Genomic DNA, 14,753 nt, shown 5'->3' on the forward strand with positions numbered 1-14,753 from the left:
ATGAGCCTATGGAATGTCAGGCCAATACCATCATTCTAGGATTGTAAAGTGATATGTTGACATATCTTTCATGGTTATGAATTTTCATTAAGGTTGGAATGCCACTTTCATTAATCTGTTTTTAGGTCAACAGTATCTGTAGCAGAAAAAAAAAAAAAGACCTGTAAAACTGTATTTGAAGACCATGCGAGAAATAGAATAAAAATTGAGAAGTAAATGTAAATAAGAAATGTGTGTCTTTATATGAGGTTCCAGAACCAGAAGTGGTTCAGCAGTGTGTTACATCACGCCGTATGTGCTGGATGCCCTCAGGATCAGCTGCCAGAGAAACTTGTCTGGCTTTGGTGGTGGCAGTGTGTTGTTGTGTGGCAGACACTTACCTGTGCTGATGTTCTTCGTAGACAGGTATTCATTGACCCTTCAGAAGTACTCGCCCCAAAGATTTTTTTGAGTGTCAGTGACCTTTCTTGTAGCCCTTTCTGTGAGTAGCACCGGTTCAATTTTACCTGTTTTGTGAAAACCAGTTCTTTCAAAGGTGGTCTCCAGTGTCTGGCAAAGCTAGTGTGAGCTGTCTCGCACCTGTGCTTGTTCGCCCTTTCTTACTCTTTCTTGCCAGCTGCTGAGTTTAGAGGTTGCTGAAACCCAGGAGAGCCTGTCAGCAGAAAAGAGGTGAGAGATGTTGAGGGTCACACTCTGTGTAAGTGGCAAATGTTTGTAGCTCCACAGTCTGGCCTTAGTTCTACATCCACTAAATTTAACTTGGGAAGCTAAACACCTGAGACAGCTAAAGCAAGTAGCTTCCTGCTTAGAATGACAGCTGGGTGGAAGGGATGGATCAGGGTTATTAAAAGCAGCTTTTTCCTAAAGTCAGTTCGCAAGAGTTCATCTGCCTACTGTAAAAGTGCACTGGTTATGCAGTGCAAAAGGCATCTGTTGTGGGGAATGTGATAACATGCAAATTGAGCAGGGAAATTGGCAGTTAAAAACTCTCCTCCTAACCCGGTAGATGGGTGCTGTGTTAAAATGGTAGTTTATCTTCACAAAATCATACTGTGTTGCATATGGCTGTCTTTGTTTTCTTGAAGCCTATTTCATGAAGTGATGGCAGAAAGGGCAATATGCCTTTGCCTGTGTTAAACACATCTCGGCCTGGGTGGCAGATTTGGACTCATGTTGCACCAGGAACTTTTCCCTTAAGAGAGTGTGGAGCAGAAATGGGCGCTCTTCCCTCCTTTGCTCCAGGGTGGTGGCTGCAGGCGGGTCACGTAGGTAGCACGCTGCTGCCAGCCAGATGGCTGCGGAGAGCAGCTACTGCAGAAGCAAATGAGTGCGCTTGTATAACCATCGCTGAGTGAGCGTTTGCCTCTCTCTGAGGCCAGGATCGGCTTTTCAAACCTCTTCAGTCATGTTTTTCTTGAATGAACTCCAGCTGGAGCAGAGCAAAGGGCCAGCTGGTGGAGGTCTCCTCTGCGATGGGAGCAGAGCCAGCTTCTGACCGAGAACCTGGTGTGAGCTCATCGTTAGTGGGGTTTGTTTTAATTCAGCTGCTGCCCCCTCCACCCCTGCAGCACAAACCTGGCTGCTTCCCTTTCTGCCTGGAGAGGCCACTCCAGCCCTCTGCTCCCTGTGATAGGTTTTTGAGGCAGGATCTTGCTTTCTGCTTTCAAAGGCTCCTGTACCACTGTGGGTCTCACTGATAACCCTCTTAATGCCTTTGGCCTTCTGCCACTCCTCGCTCTGTCAGTGCCTTCGATCTCCTCCCGGATGTCTGGGAGGGCTGGGCCACTGGAGCCAGGATAGGTGATGTGTGGACAACAGGTACTAAGGGCCGTTTTTCTGCTGTGGCACTGGCCATGTCCTGCTGAACTGGCTTTGGCTGAAGGCCCGGGATGGGCTGGAGACCCCCAGTTAAAGGAGGGTGGTGATAGCTTTCATCTCCTGCGTGGCTTTTGGGCTGTTCACTGCCCTCACCATCTAAGCCCCTCTCCCCTTCCACTGCTGCCCCTCCTGCGTACCCATCGGGGAAAAAAAAAATCCTCGGAGGGAAGAGGCTGATTACGAGGGAAAGTCATTAGGGCCCCGCTGGGATAATAACCCTTCCGCTTTTATTGCAAGGAAATAAAACGCGGTAACCGCGCCGTTTCACCAGCTACTCCAGCGAGCCCGCCCTTCCAGAAAGGACCCCAGTGGGGTTCCCCTCCACGCAGCACGCGGAACCCTTCGGTTTTGTCATTCCCCAGCCAGCAGCAGGGGCGGGGCCGCGCGGCCCGGCACATCCCGGCACGGCACGGCACGGCCCGCCCCGCCCCGCTCCCAGCGCCGCGCTGCCGCCTCATGGAGCCGCACGGGCCCGCCTGCCCCGGCAGCGTCCTCTTCGGTGAGCGGCACGGGGGGCGAGGGGGCGGCGTGACGGAGAGACCTGGGTGGCGGGAGACACGCGTGGGGGTTAATGGGAGGGTTGGGGCGGTGAAACGTGTCGGGGGGGGGGGGGTCATAGACCAGGGGCAGGAGAGACACGTGGAGGGGAATAGGAGAGAGATGGGGGGAGGTAGGAAAGATTGTGGGGAGAAGGAGACACGCGGAGGAAATAATAGGGAGGTGGGGGGCAGGAGAGACACGTTGGGGGGGGTGGCAAGAAATGGGGCGCAGGAGAGAGACGGGCGTGGAGGCAGAAAAGACACGTGGGAGTAGATCTGGGGGACACACGTGGGAGGGCAGTAGGGACACGTCGGGGGCAAAAGAGAGACCTGAGGGCAGTAGAGACACACGGGAGAAGAGGGCAAGAGACACGGGGGGGAGAAGTGGGGGGGCATTGCTGAGCCCTGAGGGGCACCGGACGTGCCCGTGGGGGAGACAGACACGTGTGTGGCTGGGGCGTGGGGTGAGGGCGACCAGCGAGGCCTTAGAGTTTGGGGAGCGGGGGCCGGGGCAGAGGGACGCGTGTGTGGCCGCGTTTGGGAGGGAGGGGGGCCGTGGTGGGCTTCCTGGGGCAGTTTGGGGGGAGCCGCGTGGAGTCTTGGGGCTCTTGTGGGCTGGGAGTAGTGGGGGGGGAGGGCGGCAGCCCCGGCTCCCCCGCTCCTCCGCTTAATCCGCCGCGCTCCCACGTGGGTGCCCCTCGCGGGGGGAGGGGCAGAGCCGTGCCCCTCCTTTCTGGGAGTGGTTTCGGCAGGGGCTGTTAACCCACCCCCCCCCCGCCCCCCACCGTACACGCGGCCCCGCGCTGCCCACAAACGTGTGTGCGAGCAGGCGTGCGCGTGTCCCGGGCTGCTCCCAGCCCGCAGCATCTCAGGCACCACGGCTCAGCAAACGCCTGTCTCGGAAAGAGAAGAGGAGCAGCCCCCCCCTCCGCCCGCCCCAGGCCTGTTCTGCACCTGGGTTTTGGTCCTTGCCCCGGCCAGCTGAATACGTAAGGGTGATTCGGAAGAGGTCCTGCCCTGGGCCGTGTTTGCCGAGGCTCATTCCTCTCTCTCCGTTGCAAGTGCCAGTTCTGGTATGCAGGGCTCAGATCTGTTTTTTTCCGATTGGCTTCACGCTGGTGAATCACCCAGCGATAAGCAAACACACCCAGGGCGCTCTGCTTTCCTTCCTTCGCATGGTCGGCTGAATCCTGATCCGCAGAGCCAAGGACATAATTTTGTATCTCCCGTGTTTTTCTAGCTGTTTGGAGAAGTATGTAATAAAATCTGTCTTCAGGCTTTTCTTGAGGGACTCCAGCTCTCTGCAGCCTGGCCCAGCATCCTCCTCTCGAGTTCTTCCTCATCGCCCAGGTCTCACACTCTGTGTCTTTGTCTCTGCCTCCAGTCTCGCCAGTGCAAATGTTTTGCTGGCTCTGGGGGAGAGCAGAGCTGCCTTTCTGTCTGCTCCCTCTCCTGTGGTCCAGGGCAGCGTACTTATGAGAAAATAAGAAGTTTTAGGGATGCCGTGAGTGTGCCCAGCCAGGGCTCGCCCTGGGAACCCTGTGCGCGTGATGCCTAGGCTTGCATAATGGCTGCTGCAGCTTTTCCGATCTGCTCTTTCCAGGCTGCGAGCTGACTGCCAATACCAAGTCCTACACGTTTCAGGTGGACGAGGAGGATGACTCTGACCACATTTTGGCCCTGTCTGTGGTAAAAGAAATGAGAATTAGCTGTGCTTGTCCTCTCCCATAGTGACCGGCAGCCTCACCCCTCCTTCCCAGGCTTGTTCTCCCTTCCCTGGCCCGGCTGGACCAGGGGACCCCCTTGGCTGAGGTATCGGTGCTGGCTGCTCTCAGGGTTGGGCGTGGGCTGTCGCATTTGTTCAGTGTACGGAGATGCTTGAGCAAAGCCAGTGGCGTCAGGAGGCTGCTCGGCAGAGGAATACTCCAGACACGGGGTGAAGAAAAGTTTGGGTTTTTTTCTTGTGTTTGACCTTACTGGAGCCTCCTGCCCTCCTCACCAGCTGGGTCTCTGGCTTCTTGTGCTCCAAGCCCAGGTAGATGCAGGGCTTCATTCCTGGGTCTCCCTGCGGGTGACTTTCCATCCTGGTAGCACAGGACCTGCCAGCATGGATCAGATCAGCAGAAATTGCAGCCCGGGTGCCATCTCCTGAGGTGGCTGCAGGAACAAATGTCCCAGCTGGGAAAGACGCAGAGCTCCTCTGCAGGCACTAAGGGAACAATCACTGCAGGGGAAGCTCCGTGCTCTTCCTGTTTTGTGGAGCAGCATCCTCACACCTTGCATGGCAGCTGGGCTGATAGCATTGCTGTGGGTTGCTTGTCCCGTGGGTTGCTGTCCCTGCTGTGTCCCCTGGGAGAGCGGGAGTTCACGATCTCTGCTCCCACCCAGGTCTGCCTCACGGATGGTGCCAAGGATGAGTGCAATGTGGTGGAGGTCGTCGGACGAAACCATGAGAACCAGGAGATTGCTGTGCCCGTGGCAAATCTGAAGTTGTCATGCCAGCCCTTGGTAAGAGGTTGTTTTGAAGGATCACGTGGGTGTGGCTGCAGGGAACTGGATGTCTCTGGATGTTTGTGGACCTTTCTTCTAGGATCCTGACTGTGAGCTGGTCTGCAGCTTGCAGGGAGATGCCCTAGGTAGCCTTGGCCTGGCTGCAGATGCCCCCAGAAGGACACATTTAACTGGGCTGGATGCCATGCTGGGGACTGCAGGACATTCTGCTTTTTGCCCCTGCCAGTAACCCAACTCCACCTCTTGTCTCTTTCCAGCTGAGTCTGGACAATTTCAAGCTGCAGCCTCCGGTGACCTTTCGTCTGGCAGCGGGCTCTGGCCCAGTACACCTCGCTGGCTGGCACCGGATCGGTAAGGACTCGTGTGTGGGGAAAAAGGCTTGGGAGGAGTGAGGGGTACGGAGGGGCTCCCTCCAGCGCGAACACTGGCTGAGGAGCCCCTGGGAGATGCGCTTGGTGCTGCTCGGGGGCATCTCTGTGCAGGGATTCCTTCCCTGCCATGTAGCCTAGCATGGGAAAAGGGGTCTGGGTGACCCACACTGTCCCCTTTTCCCATGGCTGGCTGTTGCCATTCCCCTCTGAGGTGTCCCTCCAGCTGGGATACAGCTTCTTGCCCACAAGCTGCTGTTAAAACTGCTCTGGTGCTCCTTGGGCTGCTCTGCTCTTGGGGACCAGTTGTTTCTGACAAAGACATACACTGGTGAGTTACAGAGTTATTTGTGTCCCAGTGCACAGGGAAGATGCTTCCTTTGAGGAGGATGATGACTTGTCTGAGGAGGAGGAGGAGGAAGAGACAGAGCTTGCTCCTATCATGCCAGCCAAGAAGTAGAGGAGAAAGCAGTAACTTATTTCCCGGCAAGGTGAGGGGCCAGCAGCCTCGGAGGAAGGGTCCGGGTGGCTGTGACCCTGGTGTGGTGAGCGTGGGTGGAAGCTGCCCTGCCACAGGAGGCTGCTGGTCTCAGTCTGGTTCTTCCTCCAGGTACTCGCTGAGACTTTCCTCCCTGGACGGCTTTTACCTCGGACACCTCTTGCCAGGACCTCAACATTTGCTGCTTTGTTTTTTTTTTAATTTTTTTTTCTGTTGTAACTTTTTGGGGAGCAGAGGCTGCTCCCAGCACTGGGGTGTCTCCTTTCCCACAGCCCTGGGAGGTTGTTCCCAAAACTGGATGGATGCTGCTGGTACATCCCTTCTCCCCCATCCCTGTGCGGGGAGTCAGGGGTGGAGGAGGTGATCTTTGCCCTGTGCCTTTTTGCTGTCCTGGACCTCTGCTCTGTGCACCCCATCTCCCTGGGCACCCACTCCTGGCCCCTTCCCCAGCAGATGGGTGTAAAGCCATTGGTGGGGCGGGCCGTTTCACTGATTCTAGTGTGTTTGCTTTTCTTTACTCACAATTTGCTGTTTTTTATACACTTGGAAGTGTGAAACTGGGGCCCAGGCTGCGTCCTCAACTGCAGTTGCGGTGGGGTGGAAGCTCACAGCCTATTTGTGATTTAAGGGGAGGTTCTGGGTCAATCTACTTTGTAAAGAACTGTTTTTACACTCTGAATAAAGGTGTCTCAGGCGTCAGGTTTGGAGGGGGGTCACTGCTGGCTGCCAGGTTCCTCCCATGTATGCTGGAGAGGGAGATGCTCCTCTGTGTCCAGACCCCTTGGCGATACTGCGGATCTCCCGGGCTCTTCACTCTCCCTGTGGGCTCTGTGTGCTTGTCCCCCGTCAGCCACCCCAGTGGTGCACCCAGGGAAGGGGCAGAGTTGCAGGTGGCTGTACAGGGCAGGGACCCTGCTCCTTTCATCCTTTCTACGCTGCAGTCAGGTAGCACTTCTCACCTTTAGGAGCCACTTACGTCTTTAAATGTTTCTCTGGTGGTTTCCCTGCATCCGATCTTGCATCCCTGACCCGTGGGTCCGGTGCCTGTCCCAGCCCTCCTCCTCTGCGCCCCCGGCTGTTGTCCCTGGGAAGCACCATGTCCTGCCCCACCCTGTTGATGCCCAGGGACAGCGAGTTTCTCGTTGGCACCGATACCGGTAGGAAATCCTCCGGAGTGGATCGTCGGCTCAGGCTCGGTCCCAGGCCGGGCGGCGGCGGGGTTGCCCCGGCAGCGGGAGGCGGCGGGGGCCGCTAGGGGGCAGGCGGGCAGCGCGGCGGCGGCGGGGACCCCGGTCTCCTGGCCGCTCCCCTTGCCCCGCTCCTGGCCTCTCCCTGTCCCCCTGCCAGGTCTAGCTTGGGGGCTCGCACCAGGGCACGGCCACGCTCTCCAGGTCTGGGCAGCCCCTGGGATGCTGCTGCTCCTGCTTCCTGCACGGAGTGGGGTGCCTGGGTCTGGCTCTGTGGGAAGGATGGGTGCCAGCTGGGAGAGGTTATGTCCCTGGGGAAGTGTCGAGGAAATATCGTTCCTCCTGCCGTACCCGGGTCATAGGGTGTTCTGGCAATCTATGCCCATGTCCACAAGTGCTGTGAGATGCCCCAGCAAATCTTACCGCCCTGGGGAAGTCTGCGGGAAGCAGAGCGATTCGGCAGCCTTGCTGAGGGAAGAGATGCAGGAACATCCTGACCGAGGGCTTGATGTGTGTTTGGGAGGCGCTGGCAGGACATAGTGCCAGGATGGTGCCCACTGGCACACACAGGACCTTGTAGATCTCCTTGGCCCTGTGCACGTGGAAGGCATCAGGGCTAAATATTTATCTGCCTGGCCTTGGTCCTGCTTGCTCTCCATGGAGGAGCAGCTTGGCTCACAGGAGATAAGAGCCAGTAGATCATTTTTAACAAGGTGCTCCTGGAAGGGTGGGCTGGGGGAGGCGCCTGGCTGGGAGCCTGGTGGAGGGTGATGATGGGAGGGAGCGGGCACAGCTCAGCCCTGGCAGGGCAGTACGGCTGCATGAGGTGAGGTGGGAGAGGCAGTGCTGGCTGGAGCATTTGGCCTCTTAAAGAGCAGAAGGAGGCATTTCGGGGTGCTGCTTTCCCTAGGGGGTGTCCCGGTAGCTTGGACGAGGGCCTGTGGTGGGAGGGACGCTCCTGCCAGGGGGCAAAGGTGGCACCGTGGGGGACATTATGCTTGTGGCAAGAGGCTTTAGGAGACCAAGCTTGTCCACCTCCCTGCAGGACCAGCCCATCCCTAGGCCTTGCTGAGAGTGCTGAGTGGTCGGCAATGCCGGGGGAGGGAACTCCCCAGTCCCAGAGGGGGCAACGGAGGGGCTGATGGGTGCTGGCACTGCCAGGCCTCTTTCCTCCTTGGGGAGGTTTGCCCCCCTCCTCCCCAGCAATGTCACAGCCTTGATGTGCTCAGCTCGGGGAGAGGGAGATAAATGCTGAGATGGCAGGCGGCTGGGAGGGGGGGATGTGCTCACACACAGCGCTTAATGGGGAAGGATGGGATTACAGGGGTCACGCTAGGTGAGCAGCTTCCTTCGCAGAGCTGATGGTATCAAAGCAGGTGCCCCCGGCTGCAAATACCTTGGGCAAACAAACAGGGCTGTCTAAGAGCAGGTGAGCTCGGGCACGGCCTGGCTGGGGGGTGCTCAGGGGTGGCAGGGGGCAGAAGGCTCTCTGTATGTGGGGAGCAAAGCGTGGGCCTCCCTATGTGAGGGCTGCCTTGTTTTGCATAGGGTGAGGGAAAAAATGAAGTTGTCAGGTGTCTACATACATATGTGGGCTCTACATACATATGCTGGAGATGCAATGTAAGGGTGTGGAGCCCATTGCTCTTCCATGCCAGGTGACTCCCAGAGGATGCTCTGGTTTCAGGGATCAGGTTTGCGTTGCTTTCTCAGGGACGGAGGAGCAGGATGGGGACCTGCTCTGCTGAGCGTGGCCAGGCAGCAGTTTTCCTTGCGATGCCCCAGTGGTTCCTGCCCCAACATTTTTCTTGCTGAGTTTCAACTGTCCATGGCTGAGAACTCGGTCACGGGGTGGCTGAGAGGCACAGCTGTAACTGTGCTGTAGGTGGGGCTGGTCCCCTGCTCCATGAGCTCTCTGCTACTGGTTCCCACGCTGAACTGGGGTAACACTGCTTTTCTCCGAGGCTTGGCTGCCTGGGCTGCAGAGGAAGCCAGTGGGACACCCCTGGAGACGCAGCTTCCCTCATTATCCCAGGTGCCATGAATCTGCAAGGTGGGGCATGTGGCACCTCAGTGGCAGCAGGATCCAGGAAAAGGGCCAGCAGAGCCACCCTCAGCTGGGACCACCATGGTGGTAGGTGTGATGAGTGCCCCATTCTCTGCAGCCTTAGCTGACTGTGCCATCCATGTTCTGTCCTGCTGGGCAGTGGGCACAGGTACCTCCTCTATTGCCTCAGGGAGCTGCCAGCATCCTAAAGTGCAGGGCTGGCCCTGGCAGAGTTGAACCAGGGATACATTGCAACCAAGAGAGGATGCTGTGGGATTTGGAAGGGCCAGGCTGCCAGTAATTCCCATCCTCTTCCCATCAACAGGCCTTGCAGAGGGAACTGGCACTGGTGCACTATGTGGGAATAGCTCAGTCTGATGGAGAAGCTGAAAGTCAGGTCTGGGGTCATCTCCTGCTTGCTGATGCTTGGTTGTGTGCTGGGTCCTCCCCAGCGTGCCTTGAGCTGGCTGGGAGCCTGGCCGTGTGGGTGTTCACCCACTGACTGCTCTGTGGGAGGAGAAGAGGCTCCTCCAGCTCTTGACCCGCAATGGGTGCCAGCAGCTGATTTGCCACGGCTGCTCCTGGCTGCTCACCCCAGCACAGGAGGTTGCTTACAGCCAGGCTCTGCTCAGGGTGCAATAGCTGCTCAGCGTGTCCACTTGTGGTGGGGTTGTGTGTCCCCAGCTCCACAGAGCTGCTCAGAATATGAGAGGGGGTTGTTTCCACAAAGGTGCTGCTGCGACAGCTGTGGCTTTAGGGTCTGCAGTAGGGGCACAGCAAAAGGCACTGGGGGAGCATGCAGAGATACTGGGGCAGAGGCTGTGCAATGAGTTGAGTTTAAACTCACAAACACATAAAGCAGGTGCTAAAAGTGAACATGGTTGGGCTGTGGCAGAGAGCCTCATGGAAGGCCGCCTGGATGAGGGTCCATCACAGTCGCCTCCCACATCCCCAGCGCAGCCGGCCTCGCGTCAGGGCAGCATTAGCAGCTCTGTGCTCGACAGCCACAGCCGAGATACGTGGAGGTCGCAGGTGTCCTGGCCTTCGACCCCTCTGAGGCGTGAATCTAATCGCCGCGGACTGGTCTGTCCCTGACAGGACCGTCACCGCTGGCCACGTGTCCCTGCCAGGGCTGGTGGCAGCTGGGGGGGACGGAGTCTGCCAAGGGCAGCTGGGCTGTGCTCCAAGGGGATTTAGGATTTGCCAGAGGGATCCTCCCAGGGAGGCACCTCGCTACAGGGACCGCAGGGACCTTGTGGTCCCCTGTTCCCACCCTCACTGGTGGCAGAGCCCTGGGCTGGATGGGCAGGATTTGGCCTCCACCATGTCCTCACTGGTGCTGGCTCTGCACAGGGGCTGTGGGACAGCCCACACCCCCTCCATGCCTCCAGCCCCCACTCCCTCAGTGGGCTCTCAGAGGGATGGAGACTCCAAAGCTGCAGCACACAAGGGTTTTGGGGCTGGATCAGAGGGTCGTTGCTGATGGGCCGAGCAGAGGATGAAGAGAGCACAGGGAACAGGGATCTTGTCTGTGGCAGGTCTGCCCTTCAAGACCTCCTGGTGCTTAGCTCATGGGGGAAGGCAGCATGGTGTAATGTTATGGCTGGTCCCTCAGGAGATGGGATTTTGGCTCCTGGGGAAAAAGTGGGAGCAGAATCGTTGGAGAGCTCTCCAACCCCATCTGAACTTCCCTGGGTGCTTGCTCCTGTGCCTAAGCTGGTTCCCTGCAGCCCTGACCCATCCCTGCACACCTTGGAGATGGTGTCTGCATTGTGATGGGAGCTTGGGCATCTCTTGCATGCCATGGTCACTCTCCAGGATGGTGTGAAGTCACCTTCCGCAGTCAGTGTCTAAGAGAAGCCAGCTACAGGCTGTCTCCAGGCTCTGGCTGTGGTTTTGCCTGGGACCACGTGTTCTCCACCTTCCAAAAACACAGAGGTGTGCAGGGTGGCACAGAGGCCAGATATGGCCCTGGGCATGGGAGATGGAGAGGGGCACAGTTCCTGTGCCAGCCCCAGATCTGGGGTGGGGTGGGGGTCTGGCCAGCCTGGTGGAGCAGCAGGTGCTGTGGGGAGCGTGGCTACCTCACCGTTTCTTTGGGCTTGGCTCTCATTTGCCCTGTTGCCTCCCCCCATCTCTCGCAGGGCCGTGTGGGGTGCTCTGGGGGCTGGCTCCCCAGGGCCAGGGTCAGGATGAGCCACGGCTCTGCGGGGCTGGGATGTCAAAGGGGCCATAACCCTGGTGTTTTGCAAACTCCTAAGGTCAGCAGTTCAGCTGCCACTGACACAGGGGCCCAGAGACACACACGGGCATTTTGGGTGGATGCTGTAAGCAAACAAACGAAGGTAGAGTTACAGCCGACGGACAGGCCTCCCTGGCCACCGCTGTTAGCTTTAGGCTTAACTCCTCCATGGGCTGGGTGCAGGCATACTCTTCCTAAGAGAAGCCCAACCAAAGCCAAATCACCTGGCCCAGCAGGCTGGGAGCTGAGGGCTGGTGTTCCTCATCTCTGTCTCAGCTCCTTGCAGCCCTGAAGGAGTCTCTGAGCCCATCCCACAGAGAGGACAGTGACCCCCCGCACTGAGCGACGGCTCCCACCTTCCTGGGTGGCCAACGGAGTTCCCTTCCACCCAGCCTGGCTTTGACTCCCCTTCCCAGCCCTGCCTGGTGGCATATGGCTGGAGACACTGAGCAGGGTGCTGCTGCTTGGGCTGGGGCTGTGCTGCTGGGGAAGTTGTGCCAGCCAGGAACATCTTGGGACCGAGTCCTAGAGGTACTCTTTGGTCTGTGCAGTGGGGTCAGGAATGAAGTGGAGCTGCTTAAATGTCATGAGCGTGCACATCCTCATCCACGTGTCCATGTGTGTCACTCCTTCCCCGTGTACGTGCATCATGGCCATTCCTGGTTGGGCTTTTCCCCATCACTGCCCCTCCACAAAGCTCCTGGACTCACGCAGCACAGCTGTATCCTTACCCGCATGCCTGGCTCACCTCTCAGCTCCCCCTCTGCACTGGAGCAAGACACCAGCGACGAAAGCAGCGCTGATGTTGGCAGAGCAAATGCAGCCATGAGGCAGATGCTTAACACTAATGGAAAATCCCTCCGTGCATCCACGGACTGCCCTGGGTGAACTCCAGCTCTGTCCGGGGACTAAGAGAGAAGCTGTCACGTGCTGAGCTCCCCAAGGCTGCCCCTGCTATGCTCGTCTCCAAATCACCCACCCTGGATGGAAAGCAGAGCCCAGCTTTGACTCCTCTGGTCCGCAGGAGCATCGCTGCCTGGGAGTCAGCATGTGGCCACCGAGGGATGACGGAGCCAGTATGGACACCAGCACTTCCAGGAGCACAGCCTGAAACTATGGAAGCAAAGGCCACATTTCCAGAAAGCTGCTGGGCAGAAGGAACAGGAGGTGATGAAACCACCTCCAAAAGGCAGAGGAGTGAGCCCTGTTCCCTGAAACGAAGCCGTGAAAGCAGACTGCCAAAGAGCGACCTAACGGGGCCACATCACCCAGGTTGGTCCTGCACAGGGGTGGGCACAGCTCTGGGGGCTGCGACCAGAATGCAAGGCTGGTCTCCTGTCCTGGCCTTCCCACAAAACATGCCTCAACCCTGCTGCTAGTAATTGAATAGAGAGGGGAATTAATTGTGAGTGGGCTGTGTCTCCCCTTCTCGCTCCTCGTTCCCCCCGGGGCTGCCTTGGTGCTGTGGGTAGCAAAGGCAAGGTCATTCCCATGTAACACATCCCGGTGGGGTTCAGCCAAGTTCCTTCCCTTTAGTGCGGAGGGGCAGGTTAATGGTGAGCAGTGGGATCGCCCCAGGCTGCTCCACGCTGCTCAGCCATGGAGGAGCTGCTGTTGCCTCCGAAACGCCCCATTAATGCTGCGGTCCCTTTGCGAAGGATCAGCGGGCAGGGCTGGGGCGCTGGGCCGTGGGCCTGGGGCTGGGAACGGGGAGAGCGGAGAGGGCTAGCATCCCTCTGGCTCTGCTGGGAAGCATCCACGTGTTTAGTCTGAGGTGACAAAGCTGGTTTGTGGCCAAGCATCCTCCAGGCAGAGCTGTAAAGTGTGCCAGGGTCGTGGTTTCCATGCATTTTGGCTCTTCATCACATGGCATTGGAAGGGAGGGAGATGCTCGGGTGCAGAGCAGTGCCGTCTGCACCCCAGTGTCATTGTCTTTGTGTGCCCCAGCCTTTGGTTAACCCAACCCTCAGCCCCCAGGCCAGCTGCCCCACTGCCTACACTGTCTGTCCCCTGTCAAAGGCAGCTGCTGTCCGAGCGCTCTGTGCCTGCAGACAGCGCCGGCCGGCTGCAGTTGCTGCTGCAGGTGCTGCTCTCCTCCATTGGTCGGGATTAGCGCTGTGGTCCTGCCTGTGTCCCTGGCCTGGCAGGAGCAGGGAACTGTGCCCCTTGGCCCTTCTCTGCCAGTGACAGCGATGTCCTGGTTGTTTCTCCCCTTGATAGTTTTCCTTGCTTTGAGCCAAATTTCCTGTGGGTGTTTTAGTCACTCACCCCAAATTCTCTTCCTCTTGTTCTGTGAACTCCCGGTTTGCAAGGAGCCTTTGTCTCTGCTTGCCCCAGTGTGGACCGGTTGCCCCTAAAGCCATGGTTGGTGTTGCTTTTCTTGGCTCTGCCTTTCTGAAAGAAGAGGGGAGGTTTTAGGCTGATGCTCAGGGAGGAGCTGGTAGCAGCTACTCCTTGTTGGCTTTGACCTCTTTTGGGGAGCAGGGGCTTGCTCTGCAGGAGCAGAGGGGTGTCAGTGGACCACTTCTGGACTGGGCCAGACAGGAATGATCCCTGGAGCTGGGAGCTGGCTGTGCCCTGCAGATGTGCGAAGGGACAGCCTGGAAGAGAGCAGGAACAGTACCGGGGTGGTCCCAGCATTGGGGGGGTGCAGAGCTGAGGGTCACAGGGGGAATGGGGAGAGACCCCCGCAGCACCCTCTGCGCTCTCTCCAGTCTTTGCTGTACAGTGGCACAGGCAGCTCCCTCCCAGGGTCTCACAGTCGCTTGCCTACTGCCTTCTCCATCTCCTCAAATCCTCTCACAGTCTGCTCACCGCCAGACCGCAGGCTGGGCTGCTTCAGAGCTGCCCACATGGCTCTCGGCTACCAGGAGGCTGCATGTGGGGTGCAAGGGGAGGCGGAGGTGGGGAAGGTCTGAGAGCAAGCTTGGACCCTAATCAGGGCTGAGTTAGCCATCTCTGTGTCCTGGTTCCTCTCTCAGCTCCTACAGCTCACACCTCTGGTGTTTGATGCTTCATCTGCAGCGTTTGACATCCCTGAAGAACATAAAATACATGAGCTACTCTCTGAGGGAAACACGCTCCTGTGCCTGCCCAGCCCAAATATGGTCCCAGTTCTGCAGATCAGGGCAATGGAGCAGTGGGGCACCAGGACGGGACCTGATGCTGGCAGCCTCCTCCAGCGATCACAGCCTGGTGCCCTGGGGACACAGCGGGTCCCCAGGTCTTTCTGCCAGGAGGGGATTTCTTCCCCCAGCTCCATAGCAGCTTCGCCTGAGGCCCAGCTGTTCTCAGAAGCTCCAGGTTGGGGTTTCTCTGCTCTGCAGGAGAGCCAGACAAGCCATTTAGCCTCAGTGCCTGGGGATGGAGGGGACCCTGTGGACCAGGGACTTAGCTCAGATGGCCTGCGAAGGAGCCGATAGGCAGGCTGATTTCCCTTCTGCTGTCTTGCACAGGAGACAGGCTTTCTGAAAATATCTGGG

General features: G+C 58.1%; 1 protein-coding gene across 1 annotated transcript; it reads left to right on the forward strand.

Annotated features, from left to right (window-relative positions):
* The first annotated feature begins 2,285 nt into the window (after nucleotides 1-2,285).
* NPM3 (nucleophosmin/nucleoplasmin 3) lies at nucleotides 2,286-6,500 on the forward strand. Its single transcript, XM_086752428.1, has 6 exons — nucleotides 2,286-2,377; nucleotides 4,021-4,106; nucleotides 4,806-4,925; nucleotides 5,186-5,279; nucleotides 5,656-5,787; nucleotides 5,907-6,500. Exons 1-5 carry the CDS (start codon nucleotides 2,335-2,337, stop codon nucleotides 5,754-5,756), a joined length of 444 nt encoding a protein of 147 aa, XP_086608554.1. The 5' UTR covers nucleotides 2,286-2,334; the 3' UTR covers nucleotides 5,757-5,787; nucleotides 5,907-6,500.
* The last annotated feature ends 8,253 nt before the right edge of the window (nucleotides 6,501-14,753 follow it).

Source organism: Chlamydotis macqueenii, chromosome 7, assembly GCF_036417535.1.
Source record: "Chlamydotis macqueenii isolate bChlMac1 chromosome 7, bChlMac1.mat, whole genome shotgun sequence".
In the NCBI taxonomy this organism is placed as follows: Eukaryota; Metazoa; Chordata; class Aves; order Otidiformes; family Otididae; genus Chlamydotis; species Chlamydotis macqueenii.

Bases quoted from the DNA above. Each gene is read 5' to 3' on its own strand.
- NPM3 (XM_086752428.1), top strand. From the start codon at position 2,335: ATGGAGCCGCACGGGCCCGCCTGCCCCGGCAGCGTCCTCTTCG. The intron at 4,107-4,805 runs GTAAAAGAAATG...GCTCCCACCCAG, and splicing joins ACATTTTGGCCCTGTCTGTG to GTCTGCCTCACGGATGGTGC. The intron at 4,926-5,185 runs GTAAGAGGTTGT...GTCTCTTTCCAG, and splicing joins AGTTGTCATGCCAGCCCTTG to CTGAGTCTGGACAATTTCAA.